At 37.2% G+C, this 17,131-nt stretch overlaps 1 protein-coding gene across 2 annotated transcripts; it reads right to left on the reverse strand.

Annotated features, from left to right (window-relative positions):
* Positions 1 to 1,609: 1,609 nt before the first annotated feature.
* On the reverse strand, positions 1,610 to 16,282 carry LOC103721214 (SUMO-activating enzyme subunit 1B-1-like). 2 transcript variants are annotated; one of them, XM_008811330.4, is made up of 10 exons: positions 16,068 to 16,282; positions 15,903 to 15,954; positions 14,827 to 15,022; positions 13,733 to 13,812; positions 13,397 to 13,513; positions 12,058 to 12,108; positions 8,247 to 8,313; positions 6,271 to 6,374; positions 6,066 to 6,173; positions 1,610 to 1,990 (listed from the first exon to the last, which is right to left on the reverse strand). In XM_008811330.4, the coding sequence occupies exons 1-10, from the start codon at positions 16,148 to 16,150 to the stop codon at positions 1,877 to 1,879; spliced, it is 972 nt and encodes a 323-aa protein (XP_008809552.1). In that variant the 5' UTR covers positions 16,151 to 16,282; the 3' UTR covers positions 1,610 to 1,876. The 2 variants fall into 2 exon arrangements, with proteins under 2 accessions (XP_008809552.1, XP_026665874.1); XM_026810073.2 differs by lacking the exon at positions 1,610 to 1,990 and adding an exon at positions 2,029 to 3,116 and having other exon boundaries at positions 16,068 to 16,263.
* Positions 16,283 to 17,131: the final 849 nt, after the last annotated feature.

Here is a 17,131-nt window from a genome sequence, read left to right on the forward strand (position 1 = left end):
TGGTGTAGGGTTCTCCGTTGCATGGCCATATCTCTAAAATCATCAAAGCTAACAAAGGAACAGTTCAAAGACCTCAAAATTTCATGTTGGAATCATGTACTGATCATGCTCTTCCATACCAAACTCCCTCCATGCGATGAGACCCCAAGCCAAGAACACAGGAACAATGGAAAGCCAACACATCCTCCACATCCACCTCTCCCCACCACCCCCAAAAAACCCATCCATTTTTGCAGCACCAACCTCCCTCTCCTTCTCCACATTCTCCATAGAAAAAGAAGTTGCTGCAGAAGAAGAAGATGAAGAAAGATAAACCTTCCCATAGTTGTATCCATGCATGCCGGGCAACGAGGAAGAGCAAGAACACGAAGAGTTGGCGTCACAACCTTGGATCAGCACAGAAGAGCAAACACTGCATATCTCCTCCCTTCCATGCAAGCCAGTGATCGCCTCCTCCCTTGCACCTTCCAAAGCTTCTAACAGCTTCCTCCCTCTTAGCTTGCCACTCATCATACCTGCTCGCCTCTCGGTCACGATGTCCTCGGTATGCCGATCACCGAGTGTGGGCTGTGAAACCTCTGAAGAAGGCTGGCTTCGCTGGAGGGATGAGACCAGCTTCTTAGGCGAGTCATGGAGGAGTTTAAATAAATCAGAGCTGACAGCCGAGGCGACGTCGGTCATCGAACAGCTGCGGCGATGGCCGGGGATGGACTGCTTGTAGGAATTCCAGTCATCCTCGAGGTTTTGGAACTTCTTTTTGAGTCCCTCTGCCTCTTCTTCCCCTTGCGATCTTGTCATGGCTTTGGTTTTTTTGGGAGTGTTTTGTCTGCAGGGAGGGAAGGCGAGGTATTGAATGGTGAGGTGGGATGAAATAGTGGACGCCTGAAACTAACCGTTAACCCACGTTCGAAGTTTAAAATGGTGGGCTTGGCGGGATCTCCTTTGGATTGGTTTGTTTTGTTTCAGTTACGAGGCTTTGGAGCTTCTTCCATGCCTTTCGGATGCATGATGGTTCGTGGATATATCCTGAATTTTCTGTTTCACAGGAAGTTACAAATAAATCTTGTACGTTTTGATTGGATGGTTATTCAAGGATCATCACGGAGAACAACAAAAATGAGGAGATTCAAAAAAAAAAAAATTCTGGAAAAATATAAATTCTCTTTTAATTTGCCTCATGGAAATAGGCTGGGCCTGGAGTTCCTTCCGCTTTCTTTGTTGAGGGTTGTGTTTAAATTTATGTGAGATTGTCCTTGCTGAACATTATCTTATGTGATAGTATGTGGTGCAACAAGACAATTCAAGTGGAACAATTGAGCTTATGCTGTTCCAATAAATGCTCAAGTGAATAATCTCAATTGTAATTACTGTTTGAGACAGCCAAAAAAGGCAGATATATTCACAAAAAACTCATCATAATTAACAAGAAACATAGTACCAATCACAAGGTTCCTACATGAAGCCACCACAAATCATTCTATTCTATGTTTTTGTCTTGAAGAACACATTTCAACATGGGGACTTAATTTTTTCAATTTTCAGCAGCTCATGGTCATTGCATTAAGAACACTAGCTTTGTTGGAAACACAGTCAACAATTGCAGTTCAGATTTCAGTAGATCAATATAAAAGTTCCAATTCAATAACTTGTCAATTAAGAGGTAACAGCACTTCCCATTCCAAGATGCAGAATATATCATAAGCAGCTGGGTATATATAACTAAGGTAGGCAATAACATTTGAAAATGGTTGCTACAATTATGAAAATAAGTAATCCGCTCCAGAAATTAGTGCTGAATTAATAGTTGATTGCTAATATAATTTAGACATTCAGCTAGACAAGCATGTGTTGATGTCGCCTCATCACACTAAAGAAATCAGCTTGTAGAAGAGTTGGAGATATCCTCTATTATGCCTTTTCCATCAGCAGTATCAAAGAAGAAAAAGTTCTTCAGCGGGTCGCCCTTACCGGAGATTGCTTTAATCACTTCCTAATAAATTCCATCAGCAACTATTCAGTTTACAAGCAACGTAAGAATGAACAGATATGCATATGATAGACAACTGACAATGTTACAAGAAACTGTATCTCTGTGCAACTATACTGACTATAAGGTGAATCCAGATCAAGGGTCACACCATACCCTTGCTAATGGCATGGCGACAATGAGGGTAAATTAGAATGCCAGCCAAGACTTGCAGGTGGTTTGCAATTTCATACAGGCATGGTGCCAGGACAGTTTTGCAGAAGGGTGCACATAAGCTCTAATATCATACGACAGAGCATCTGCACAATTCACAAGCTAGCTCCATGCTATTAGGCTCTGTTTGGTTTGTGATTAAACTTGACATAAGTGCTGAATAAGGGGTTTATTCAGCCAAACGACAACAAAATATTTTTATTCAGCCAACAGTTTTATTAAGTCAATGAGTACATAACTATCATAACCCGAACAAAACTATTTGGCAGGGGGCAGCCGAATAACTCTATTCCCATCATTGGAGAGGCTTCACTCATCTCAATTTTCAAAAGGTCATCCTATATCAAGTATTCTATCCAATCAAACAGCATTTGCAACCATTCCACTTTGATTCAAATTCATAATTAAACAAAAGATTCAGATTTATTACAAAAACATGATAAAACAGAATATAGAAGAACAGAAAGGAATAGAACTTATTCCAAGTTTTGCTTAAATGACAAGCCAAGCAAGGCCTTAGAGTAAATGCGAGTTGACTTACTTATGAATGCTAACCTTTTACTTCCAAGGGAATCTTATACCAATAGTTTCTAGACCACTATCTATCTTCTCAGTAATCCAATTATCAATCACCATGCTAGCTTCAATCTCCTAATCTCCTGGTTCCCTACCCTCTATAATTCCTCATCTCCAATCCAATATTATCATTATGATATTTTATAACTCTAGGTGTACAGTTTGAGGAAAGTGTTTCCTTGCTACTTTGAACTTGTTGGTTCGAAAGATTCAAAGCGTTACAAAGGAAAATAAAGAACTAGGCCGATGAAGATAAACAGGAACAGGTTTCAGTAAGCCTTTCCTTTCGCCAACTATTTTGTGTAGAGGCCACTTGCAAGCCAATAAATAAATGGCTCACCTGTCACATGGGCTATATTTCAATAACTGGATGACCATAGTCTATAAGAGATGACGATGCAAACAGCTTTATCAAAAGTTGCTTTTTGCCAACAAAAACAAATTGATAAATGAACTAAGATGTTCAAAATTCAATTGGGGAATGGATGTTGCAGTAGATAAATAAAAAGATGTTGCACAAGCATTTCAGTTTAAAAATGTGCAACAGATATGGCAACTAGAATCTTTCTTCTGCTTTTCTTTCATCAGAAAAAGCAACAAAAATCATTCATATAACCACTTTATAAGCAAGATATTTCTACTAGAATACACAAACTCTTTGAGACTGTGACATGGCCACCCAATGTTAGAATAAAATAAAAGAACATTCTTACGCAGGCTGATTTGCATATGCAATGTCTGTGAGGCTGTGAAGCTCAGATCCTTAAGCATAGCTTACTCGCAGTTAGCATTTCATGAAGTTCATTAACAAATTGTTTTTTCTTAAAAAATTCAGAGCGACAGCAGCTAACATTTGGTGGATGGGCATGATGGGCATCCAAATTTTGTTTAAATATATGCTTTCTTTTTAACTGATGCATATTAAAGTGGGAAATACAAGGCTGTAAGGAAAAGGACAAATTATTACATTTTTATTCTAAACCATTGCTTTGGAACTTAAATATCAGTTCAGTGGAAAAAATCAAGAAAATAATTTACTTGACTATCAAGTAAAAAATTTGAAACCTGCTAGCATGAGAGAATATTTGATAATTGTACAAATTCTCCCAAAAAAATTCCTTGTACCAATTACCCTTCCACTTGATTGATCTTGTTGATCTTTGCCTCTGCATAATTGATTTTCAGGTAGGGCCAGCAACTAGCCCCATTCATCAGGCGCCATGGAAGCATAGCTACTTCAAATTGCATGCCGTGTCTACATATAATACATATCAATTACCGATATTTATTGAATATTTCTAGAATATGTGTCAGCTACTTTGTTTAAGTATCCTATCATTTAATATATATATATTTAAAAAGCTTTGGATACTTCCTGGATATGCCTAGGATACTTTGCAGATGTACATTAGATACTTCCAAGATGAATCTAGGAATGAGGGAAAGGGCTTTCTTTCTTTTTTCATGAATGTTGACCTTCTATTGATGAAGAAATTATCTGAAATTTTGTTATGCTGATATATGGATTATGGTCTCTTAATATAACCATGATGCTTTAATACACACATACTATATTGTTTTGATAACCAGATAAATCATAGCCTGGACATCCCTCTTTTTCAAGATTTACCTCATCAGCATATATGAAAAGATCAACAAAGTCCAGTCCCTTATAGCTTTTGGCACTAAAATAAAAATGGGTTATCACAACTTGGTCATAACTTCAACACTCCCTTGGTTATGACCTGCTTAAATTAGTAGAGATCAACCATTGCTTTTTTATTTTTTCCTTTTCTTTTTTTTTGGGGGGGCATGGTGGGGGTTGGCAGGAGCCCACCGAATTTATTGAGGGCAAAAGAAAGAATTTCAAAGAGAGAAGAAAAGAAGTAAGAGGAGGGTTGCTATTACAAAAGGAAAAACATGGGAGACTGCAACCTCCAACCCCAACAAAAATTACAACCCCTTCTTCACAAAAACCTTCCAATCCTTAACGAAGGACTGAATCTTAAAGAAAACTATCTCTGCAGAATTTTGAGTTTGGATTTATTAACGCACATGAAGGTTAAATTTACATAAATCTCATAATTTATAGCATGGTTAACATGGACACAACCACAAGTGAGCATGGCAAAAATAGATAATGTGTTTACACTCAAAATGCAGCAGAAAGTCTATCTTCCCATAGAAATTTCAAGCAAAGTGCCTGCCAATTTTTCAATTTGATGATTAATTATATAAAGTAAATATTCAGTAGATTCAGAATCAACAAGAGTATTCCCATCAAAACAATATAGTTGAGCTGAAAAGGCTATTCAGATCCATTATCATCAAATTAAGCACTCTAATTATTGCAAATCTAGAGTTACACTAGCAAATCTATTTTTAGATGATCGTGCCCTATGAATCACTAGAGAAATCTAGATATATCAATAAGAGACTTTTAACAAATAGGATATTTGGTTCAATGTGAACATTTGCTTGTAAAATTTTATCATGACACAAGGACTACAAAACTAGAAAGTTATACACTTTCCAAGAAGTTTATGCACATACATAATGCCAACAGACAAGCACTAGATGTGTGACAAACAGAGGGAAGATAATATATGTAGGAAAGTCTTCCTAAGTTCAAAATCTAAGTAAGACCGGAAAAAGGTTGGACGGTGGAAAGGTACGTCCAAAGCAGATTCAAGTTTCATTATCTGAACAAAAAGACCAAAAGGATAATGTGGTCGTACTGGTCAAAATCAGAACAGAAAAAGTGGAAGAAAATGGTGTAATAGGTTATGTTAGTAAAAGAGATGTCAAGCAAATGTCTGATGGCCCAGTCACATCATAACTGCCAATTGACAGACATTTTTAATTAACTAAATTTTTTTTTGAAACATCTAGCAACTTTATTGATGGAGAACAAAACAAAGTTAGCCAGGTTTCAAATAGGTGAAAGGTTAAAAGTTGACCCTAGCAAGGAACTGCTAGTTTGGAAGTTTTTGCTGGGTTTCATGGTCAGATCCCATCAAATCTATATCTTGGGTGACTTGACCACAATTACAAATAATATACGATCCCTAATTTGGAAAATTACATGCAGGCACCCATGGAGATCCCCTATATTGGCAGGAAATAACTAACAAGGCTACAAAGTATAGAAATAGTGTAAACAGAACAGATCTAACATGCTAGTATTGTTAACCAAGAACAATGATATGTATTCCGTTTCAGGGACAACCACAAACAAAGAGATTATAGACAAAAATAAAAGTACTGCAAAAAAAGAATTCAACCACACCTGGCCAAGAACTCCCCCCAAAGTTGCACAAACAGGAGGATGCTCTTTTCCTCCAGCTGCTAGCATTCGTTCCAGAAGGCTGACTGGGACATGAGACTCACTCAAAGACTGTCAACGATTAGCAGTTTGATGTCAAAATTATCTAGTGCTGTTTGATACACTATCTATATTTTTTTTTAAAAAAGGGAAAATACAACCATGTTACCTGAGCATCACACAGTTCCTTCCTCAGCCTCAAAATTAAAGGAAGATCAGAAATAGAAGTTTCTCCAGGTTTGCGTCCTTCAGACAATTCAAACCTTTCAATCACTGCATGAAAACATATAGCAGCATTCATTGACCTCTTATTGCCGCTCAACCTCATGTAACATGAAACAGATTAAATAACGCCAGGCGTCAGCACTAACAGAGGGCATCTATATGGTTGCTACCCCCAATTTACTTGCAGTGTTGATTTTGATACTCATAAACGAGTAGTCATATACAACAATGGATGATCTAAAGTTGTCAAGTAACACATAAAAGAAGGAATTTAGGGACTTAGCTGAAAAGGTTCCTTCACCAAAGGTGGCTCTCCCTAACCTTGACAAAGTGAGAGTGGCATCCACTTGGACAATCACCAGAGTTTTGCAAACAATATTAGAGGTGTCACTGGCCATTATAAAGAAATTTTAATACCCATGACATGCCATTCTTGCAAAAAATGAACATTGATAGAAGGGGGTGGAGGACTCGTATGGAGTCTTATACACAGAGGTAGGATTTACATCAGGGTTTAGGATGTCACTTCACCTCAAGCATTTAGATCTCTTCCATTTTTCCTAGCATACAAGCCTTCATTTGGTCACTTTATTTATCAACACTCACCACAACCCACTTAAAAAAATAGGTGTGTTAGCTAAAAATCATCACTGAGAAAGAATAAAAATTGTCCAACATTCATAATCCGATCACCTTCAAGATAAAAGATACGACAATGAATTTGAGTATTAATATTATGTAGTAGGATAAAAATGGTGGAAGATGAACTTAGAACCTTGTGACAGTTGGACATTCAGGTTCTCTCAAAGTGCCTGCACTTTAAGACATGCGAATGAGACATCATGACATAAGGTCCTTGGCACTTTATAGTCCCATTCACACTGGAGGATAAACAATCAGCCTAGACTTTTGGCTTGTCCTATTGAAAGATAATCTATTGCAACAATTGACACTACAAATCTTAATCATATCAAGTGCCAAATAAGGAACTGAAGTTTCTAAACTCTGACAGGAGGCATAAGGTATATGCATGCACAGATGCATGCAGACACAGACATATGGTATATGAGGTGTCTTGCTCAAAAAGGGGATAAGGCTTGTTGTAATGTTAATGATACTATCAGATAAACTACAAGGCAAGTTTCAAATTTCATAGGCCACACTACTCTCCAATAGATTTTTTTAAAGGAAATATTGATATAGGCAGTGATATTTTCCCATTAGATCACCCTACCATGTATGCATCAAATCTCAGTCTGGCATTGTAACTGTTGTTCCACACGAAGAACAACATCCTAAGGACCTCAATTCCCCATCTTAAAGTGTCTGGTGTTGCTGATTAGTAAACTGGAACCCAGATGAACTACCTAATGATGAAATTAATTAATTATGTAATGACAGCAAGACACTTTAAATTTTCTTTTTTAAGTTCCAATGACAAGTTGTGGTACACCATGCACAGGAACGGACAATACCCAAATAATCAGAATTAATAGAAAATTCCAACAAAAGAACTGCAATTCAAATTTGCACTAAACTTCACATGCTAGAGCATTAACACTGCCTGGTGATAGCTTGTAGAGCATTAGCACAGAGATAGTGCAGTGTGACACAAGCTGCTGGGTACCACAACAAATTCCTATGGCATCACTATTTCTTGAGCAAAACAACTTATGAGCTACAGCTTGTACAATAAAATGAGCATTTGGTGTTTCAACTTGCTTCTTAAGAGTGAGTAAGCCTTCAGTATTAGCTTACTAGAAGATACTGGAAGAGGCAAGCAAAAACTGTGCGAAGTATAAGATTTCAAGGAAAGATAGATTTTCACAAGTTTCTAGTTCTCTTTAAACACTACTAGAGTTAGGAATGTGCTACAATGGCGTTGCAATTCACAAATGCTGCAATAAGACATATACAGACCTCTCATGGCAAAGTACACTTTGCTCACTTTCCTTGGAAGATCCCTCCAGGGTATTGAAATTGCTTCCTGCAAGGGCGAATGAAAATTATTACGGAAATTTACATTATGGCCAACTTTTATGCTCAAAGCGGATGTATTAAATAAATCTGAATCATACTTTCCTGCAATTGAGTACAACACTAATGAAGATCTTTAATGAAGAGATTTTGGTTGGTAATATGTTAGCTGGATATCACATTACGACAAATTTGATATCAGCTAACTAGTCCCCTGAAAATTTTCTGAATTTAGTAAAAGCCATTGGAAGGGAAAACTCATCTCCCACTTCTGCAAAGCTCAGCGAAGCAGAAGCAGATCTTCAATAAATTAATTGTCAGGGCAAAGTTGTGGAGCTAAGGATTCAAAGGTCAACAGGGGATCAGACAACAAACCATTTCCAATATGTTGACAACCTTACATTCAATGCAAGCAATCGTGAGAATTACTACACTGGAACTCCTTCAAGATTTGCTTCCCGTCGATGGCATGTTTTAAGAAGTATAAAAGAGTGCCTTGACTTGATCTATAAATACGATGAGAAGATCAAAATGGGAGCTAAACTCATGGATCACTAAGTGCAAAAACATTTAATTGCTAACTGGGACTTCCTTGGCAAGTGATAAGACTAAGAATACAACCAGGACTTGACTGCAAAAAGGTTTGACCAGGAAGACTAGCGGGTTAAAAAGTTAGGTTCATACAGTAGCAGCGCAACTTCAGTCAAAGCATTTACAACAGACCATTTCAAAAACTTTATATATACCTTCATGATATTATGTGCAATTGTGAAAATAAAAAAAACCTTAATTATGCTAAATTCTAAATGAATGGATGGTAAAAGCATGCGACGTTGAAATGCCACAAGTATTCAAACAGCACAAACAACGAAATCACTAAAAATATCATAATATTTGCCTCCACAAGATTCAGTCATTAAGTGTATAGACTATAGAGCAGTGTGTTAGAAAACCCCGATCATGCCGCTGAAATTTTAAAAAATTCAGATGCAGCGGAAGAGGCATGTGCGGGATCAACCGTTCATCACATGAACGTTGTTCAAAAACCGTTCGTAGATAGATAAGGATTAAAAATTTTTAAAACCTTTAGAAGATCAGATCTTCACCTTGTGCGGGTAGATGATCACCGCAAACTAAAGTTCGTGGTTTAGGATGAAGGTTCGCTTGAAGCCGTTCAAGTGCCCGGCCTCTACAGGTATCCACACGAAGCAGAAACCGATCAAAGCTTCCTTGTCTCCCCGGGGTGCTAGCTCCCTTGCAGAGACAACTTTGGATGGCTGATTTCCTCTCTTTCAATCAACCCTTGATTGTGCTTGAGAGGAGGAAGAAGAAGGAGGAATAGAGAGAAGCGGAACAAAGCCTGCAGCCTTCTTTTATTCTCCCTGCGTTGGAAGGAGGAAGAGAGGAGGAGGCCGCCACCCTTCTTCTTCTTTTGCTCTTGCTTGCGGCTGAACCAAGGAAAGGGAGAGGGTGGCCACGGCACAAAGGAAGAGGGCTTCACATACATTAGGGCGTCAGCCCCCTTTCACCTCCTTATAAAGCATCTAGGGCTCCTACAAGTTAGGAGCCCTAGACCTTTTTCCAAGAGGGGCGCCGGCCCCTCTTGTGTTGCCGCACCCATCAAAAAGGAGAGGGGCTGATGCCCCTCTTGCTTGGGGAGGTTTCCCTCTCATGGTTTAGCCCTAATCTAATTAGGGTTTAACCAAATCATGAATCAATCGGGTTCAATCTTTATTAGTCCTAATCCAATTAGAACTTGAATGAACCATGACTCAATTGAACTCTTCAATCCTAACCCAATTAGGAGTCATGTTGATTCATTGGATTAATAATTAATTAGGACTTAAGAAATCCTAATCCAATTAGGACTTATTTAATTTTAGTCCTAATCTAATTAGGACTCTAATTTGAATCCGAAGTCCTAATCCGATTAGGACTCTAGAAATCCTACTTCAAGTAGGAATCCAATTTTAATTCAAAACTCCTAATCTAATTAGGATTGTAGGAATCCTATTCCAAGTAGGAATCCCAGTCCTACTCCAACTAGGATTCCCAGTCCTAATCCAATTAGGACTCTAGGAATGCTACTCGAAGTAGGATTTGTGTTTAAGTCCAATTAATTAATTCCCTTTGTTCCTTCTTCAACTTATTATCAATCGAATTGATTACTTGTGATTCCTAATCACGATTCAACCATCAGATCGGTCAATACTTCTAGTGTGTGTGACCCCATAGGTTCTACTCTGACTGGTAGTGAGATATATCATGATCTCTATCACAATATCATTGAAAACTCCTTTCAATGGATTGGAACGATTCCAACTCTACTCATTAGAGTTTATCGATCATCGAGATAATCCCTGTGAGTCCCACCATCCAACAGTGACACCTAGCAGCATGTAGTGGCTACCCAGTAGAATAGAATGATGAACCTCTAGGTGCAGTTATCATGTGATACAATCCTACTATCGTGGATCCCTACAGGACGGAGGTCATGGATAACTCGTCAAACCACTTCGTCTGTCATATGTCAAGATTTATTCGACTCGAGTTCGTTAGTGGAAAACTCTTTCTCCACTTTATATTACTGCCCTGGCCAAGGTCTTAGAACTCAGTCTAACAAATCACATAGGATCACTCCTCTTCTATCAAGGTCGATAGATTCCATGTAAGTGCATACCCTACTCCTACAGTGAACTTAATGCAGCCAATCTACACTACAAGGACCCATATGACTAGAGACCATGTATACGTGTAGTCAAACTACAATAACCTCACTGTGAGTAGCTGAAGCACCGCAGGTCAAAGGACCAGTCATACTACTGCAACATCAAGCAAGTCATTGACGAGTGGATAGACATCCAAGTGACTTCTTGTCTTGGTCACGCTCAGTACCCTTGTTCTCTAACAAGTACCTGCACTATCACTTCAGTGTCCCTACACTATGGACTCAAGTCTCGTCCATCCTAGAAGAAAGTGATCTGTGCACTGATCGGATTGATCACCGTCCTCGTGATGATCCATTGATCAGGAGCATTTAGAAATTAATCACCAATGATACATGGCTCAAATTCTTAATTTTTGGACGATTCATAGACACATAAATAATATGAATAAAAAGATGCCTTTTATTTATTCAATAATAAATAGTCAAGTACAAAATTATGTCCCTAAAATTAATAATATGTCAGCCAGATTGGCTTCTAGGGCATACATCTAACACAGTGGTCCTTGGAGCCTTTTCATCAACCCCAGAACAAGATGGATCCAGAATGATGCGAAAGGGGAAAACATATTAACAGATATGATCCCAATTGTAAGGCATTTGAAATCATTCAAAGAGTTCAATAGCCTAGCGAAAGCTGGCTTACATGGGAATCGAAATTTCGCACTGTTTTTCATTTGCTCAAGGAAGGATGCCTCATTTAACGCAAGCCATATCAGAAGCACAATACCTTGAGCCCAATCAGTTCCAAAAGTTGAGTTTATTTGTAGTTTCCGGAACGAAAAGAGCCTATGAATATGCTACATGAATATTTAGCACCAAACTGTATCACACTTGAGAGCATTACTTACTAGTTCAGAGGATATTAATTGAGAAGGGAAAAATAGAAGAGCCATTGAACAACTAACAGAAGCAATAAGCACCATTTTAAGTACCAAAAATCTGAAAAAAGGGTGGTATTGGACAATTGGCATAAAAAATTTTGAACAGCGGGCAGTAAAATCAAATATGACCATTTAACAGATATACCTCGAGACTTGGATACTTTAGTTGGCATTCAGCAGTACCATCAGACTTTTTCTGCCAAAACAATAATGATGGAGATTAATTACTTTACATGCATTTCTTTATGCTAAGAAAGACTACAAAATAAGTTTATCCACATAATAGGTTCACCATGCAAAGAATTTAGGTTCACCAAGCAAAGCATAAGATTCAACAACTATGAGCAAAATAAATAAACAAAATGTGATACATGCTCCACCAAAATGTGACAGAAACAATGCAAACAGCTCCTTTTCAGATCAAAGGGAGATTTGACAGAAACATCTAGAGGAAATACCATTAGTGAAAAGGATGTTTAAAACAAGGTATATATGCAACATAGAAATGGTTCACAGAATAGAAATCCCTATTGAGAAGACAATTATAAAGCGCTACTTGTTTGAAACAGCTCGCTTTCTTCATCATAGTACATACTAAACTTTTTTTTTTTGATTTCCTTTGACACATCAACAACAGTAATTACAGAAACTTTAAAACCTAAAATATTATCTGAAAATAGATAATCAAAAAGCAATCTTAACAGGCAATTATCTTATATACAGGCTCAAACAATAACCTGATTATGAAGGAACTGCAAGGAACTAAAAATGTTCACATTCAACAGTTCGAGCAATTGGTTCAAAGAAAAAGTGACACGATAGATCCAATCAGTAAGAGAAAACTGCAAGGCTACAAGTTGACAAACAAACTACTTAGCAGGTAGCACATCAAAACTGCAAACAGCAAAGCATATCATGTCAAAGCTGAAAGGTGTAGTGAATAAATTTAGGACATTACAATTACAGACATGGAAGTAAGGATTTTTTTTAAACCAAATATAATCATAAAGGATCTTGATTCCTTAGGTTGGATATGAGCAAGGAGATATTTGAGGCAAAAATTGGACATGTTATCTTGCAGGAGCCAACAAATTGGTTCATAAAAGCCGGCTATGCATGTTTGTAAATTAGCTTGGGCACTGCTAATAAAAAGAATCAGAGGAATGAAACACCTTGAAAATTAACTGACAAATGGCACATATAAAACAATATATAAAGAGCAAGCAGGTATGCTGTGGTTTATTTACTGAGTAAGTCATGCAGACTAATATGATAAGACTAAAAATAGTCATGCAGTGTCATGGCTTATTAAGCATAATTCCACACTAGTCCCTGCTTGAACAAAGGACTTAAGTGAATGGGGAATAGAACAAATTTTGTTATATGGCAGGACACAACCAGAATGACATTGAATTTTTCAGTCAACTTCCCATGATCAAAGCCAATAATTAAAAATAGTCATCAAGAAGATAATCATACAGCACCTGGATGTAGGTGTAGTTCTGTAGATCAATAAAAATTTCACCACATGAACCTCTACACTCGATTGCATAAAGTGCAACACGCCTTGGTCTCCTTCGACACTTTTCATTGATTGCTTTCTGTGGGAGTTGCACTCAAACAAATCAGAGATCAAAATGCCATATGAATAACTATAAGCATACAACTTGTACGCAAATAAGCTCAATTACGTTACATTTTCAGGTGTTATATAAATAATTGATTAAACTGAAGGTGAACATTGAGAAAGTGAACATTAATTAAACTGTCAGAAGACCAGTCCTGATTTGATTGGTTCAATAATAAGAGACATGCCGTACCTTAATTTTAAGAGAGCAACAGCTGACAACCACAGCATCAAACTTGTCAAAAAACTCTCCATCAAACTGTGACAAATCACCTGCAAAAAACAACGGAAATTCGTTAGTTATGACAATCAATTTTTGACAAACTCAAAGTTGCAGAAACAGTCACACGCAAAGCTTCCAAAAGCCAAATGATGCATTCAAGAGTTTGGATGCCCCTCCTCTGCTTTACCATTAATGCTCTAATTACATAAAGACATCTTCATATATTACCTTGTTCTTTTGCATTAAGGATCCAGATATGTATCACTATATCAACAATATGTATTGAGCATCATTATCCTCTGTAGTTCCAATAGCATTGCACCTTCAATCTCTGTGCTTCTCGATTATAGCTTGACAAATTCCATGTCAAAGGCTACCCCTACTCTCATGGCACTCAAATCATCAAACATTTGATAAACAATGCAAAAGCTCCTTCACATATCAAAAATCCACTTATATATGACAAATAATAACGATAATGGGCAATTTTGACATGGTCCAGTATGACTAGGGACTCAACAATGGCAAGTATCCTCCATTTTCAAAGCCTACGACAACTCTTTTTTCACAAACAACCTTCTGAATTTGTTTTATACCTCATGCAAACAGTAATGTCAAACTACAGCAGAACAAGTTATCATACATATACAATCATAGCATATTGTACATCAACAAAATTAAGCCCAAAAAGGCCAGACGAAACTTTGCGGAAACAATCTTCCATAAAATAAATGTATTTAAATAGTTGCTTTTACAGTGTAAGTTGATAAAAATGCATTAAATTTGAAGAACACTCTCTGTCTTAGCCACATTTATAAACTCACAACTTTGCCAACATAAAACAACCAATTAGCCAACATACTATAAAGTATGAAGTCAACAACCAGCAACATTTACAATAGACTAAAAGCAGGTCAGCACACTTAAATAAGCAGGTTTTGGTGCGCAATGCAAGTGATTTTTCATGATTTACAAGGGGACAGAAATTGCCATGGAAAATGCTATGAAATTGCCCCAAGCAAATTACTGCAAAGAAATACAAAACTATCTGAAGTGAGACTCACCTTTTTCTATTGAAACACGGACCATTGGATTGAAATCTTTTAAAGACTCGCAACAAAGTTCATCCAGGGATCTGCCACTATAGTAAGCTTCATCAGGAGGAATCAGGAAGTTTGATTGAAGAACATCCTCTGTGACTGGACGATCATCCATCAGCGTCAAATTCCCAACTCCTGCTAGAACCATATTTTTGCAAAACTACCAAAAGAACAAAAGAATTTTTATGAGAAATTTAGATGGCTGCTTCCAACTAAATCTCCATCAAGAACTACTTACAAAATTTGACATATATTCGAACAATATATGGAAAATATCCTTTGAAATCCACATATTATTACATCTTTATACGGGAGAAAAGGTAACTAAGAGATGGCAATCGAACAGAAAAAGTTTAGCAACAGTCACAGAGTGATGTGGAACTTTCTTGTTGCTCCTTTCTGTTGGCAGCTTTCACTCGGTCAGTCTTAACAGACCAATAGCAAAGTGCCACAAAGCTGTTTTACTCCTTTGCATGAGATTCAATTTTACAGTAGCACTTCTTCAAGTTGAAAAGCAACAGCAGATTTATAATATAATAAAATCACATGATTATCAAAAGGGAATGTGAATCAAAATACAAACTGCTCTTATTGTAATAAAAGCAAGAATTCAAATGATAGTCCCAAGAGACAAAATTCCACAACTTTGAATACAAACTGCTCCTATTGTAGGGATTAAGTATTGTCCTTTACATGCGGAAAAAACACTACACAAACTAACTTTCCCTTACGTACATTTCTAATACATTTTTCCCACTTGTGTTACTTTTACCACTTCATTTTGTATTCCCCGGTTGCCTTTTCTTATTGAATTCCTAATACACCATCGAAAATCTAAAAAATTAGTAGAATCTCAAGAGCCGCTGCAACTGCCACGTACGAACACTTGAACCTAGTGATCGATTGTACGCGCAAGAACAAACAGCAAGGTTTTCTCTACTTTTTCTCTTTATCATCATGTAAGAAAATTAAGAACTCACAATTCCATTATAATCAAGTGAAGCAATGGACCTAAAAACTAGGTAAAAAACCGAAATTACCTCAACTGCCGTGCCATTCAACCCACTGACCAGTATATGAGCCTTGCTTAACCTAAACAAAGAAGGCACCCATAATTGAATCATTCAAAGGACAAAACCTCGAGTTCAGGACAACAAGGAAATCGAAATCATTCGGAGCAACAAGAAAGGGGTCCAAGAGATTACCTCTTCTGCGCATCGACGCCCCACACTCGAATCTGGCGATCGTAGAGAGCTGTTTCCTCTTCCGTTAGCTCCTCTCCGTCCATCTCAATCCGCTTTCGAAACCCTAGGAAGTCCAAGAACAAGGGGAAGACAAGGGGGGAAACAGGGTTTTCGCCCTGGTTCTCCTTCTCGAAATTCCAGCCACCTCCGGTAAGCTAACCACGCAGTACTTTTGCCCCTTCGATTAGGATTGAAACAACAAGGTGTATTTAATAGTGCGTGTTAAAGTCCGGTCAAGAAAACAATTCGGGCCGGGGGTGGAGCTGCACGGCCCCAACCTGGGCCTGGCCGAACTGAGCCCATGTCATCCGAAAGCTGGCCCAATCTAACTCTTTTGACCACATTTAGCACGTGTGTGCTGCACTGAGAGGAAAGCTTGACGCTTGTGAGTGTGCGAACCAAGAATTCTAATTGAGGTATGTAATTTTTAGGATTTGCACAAATTTTATTTTCTTTATTTTCTTTGTTTCTTGAAGGGTATAACTGGATAATTAAACTTTAAAATAAGCTAAATTTCCATCAACTAAAATGGAATTGAAAGAAAAAAAGTTATTTTTTTATTATTTTTTATTTTTAACATAAATAACTTCTTAAAATTGATATTTATTTTTGTATCTTCATAAAACACTGTTTTTTATAAATTTTTCTAATATAACGGTTCTCCTAACACCATTAATAAAAATCATATTAATTTTAATTAAAAATAAAATAAAAATTTGAAATTATCTTTTTATCCTTCATCGCGATCACCTTACACTTTTTTTTACACATCTATCAATTAAGAATATTTTAGTTATTTTAATTTGAAACCGTTATTTTTTTAATGGTGTTCGGTGGCATGAATACATATGAAAAAATAAGAATAAAAAAATGATATAATGGTAAAATAAGTGTTTTAAAAAAATATGCATGCAAATATTAATTTTGAGAGAATATATATATATAATTCTCGAAGAAGCTCCCTGGGTGGAAACCTAATTTGGCCAAACCGACGGAACCCACACGGAAATCTCACACAAGCGAAG

This window comes from Phoenix dactylifera, chromosome 14, assembly GCF_009389715.1.
Source record: "Phoenix dactylifera cultivar Barhee BC4 chromosome 14, palm_55x_up_171113_PBpolish2nd_filt_p, whole genome shotgun sequence".
Lineage (NCBI taxonomy): Eukaryota > Viridiplantae > Streptophyta > Magnoliopsida > Arecales > Arecaceae > Phoenix > Phoenix dactylifera.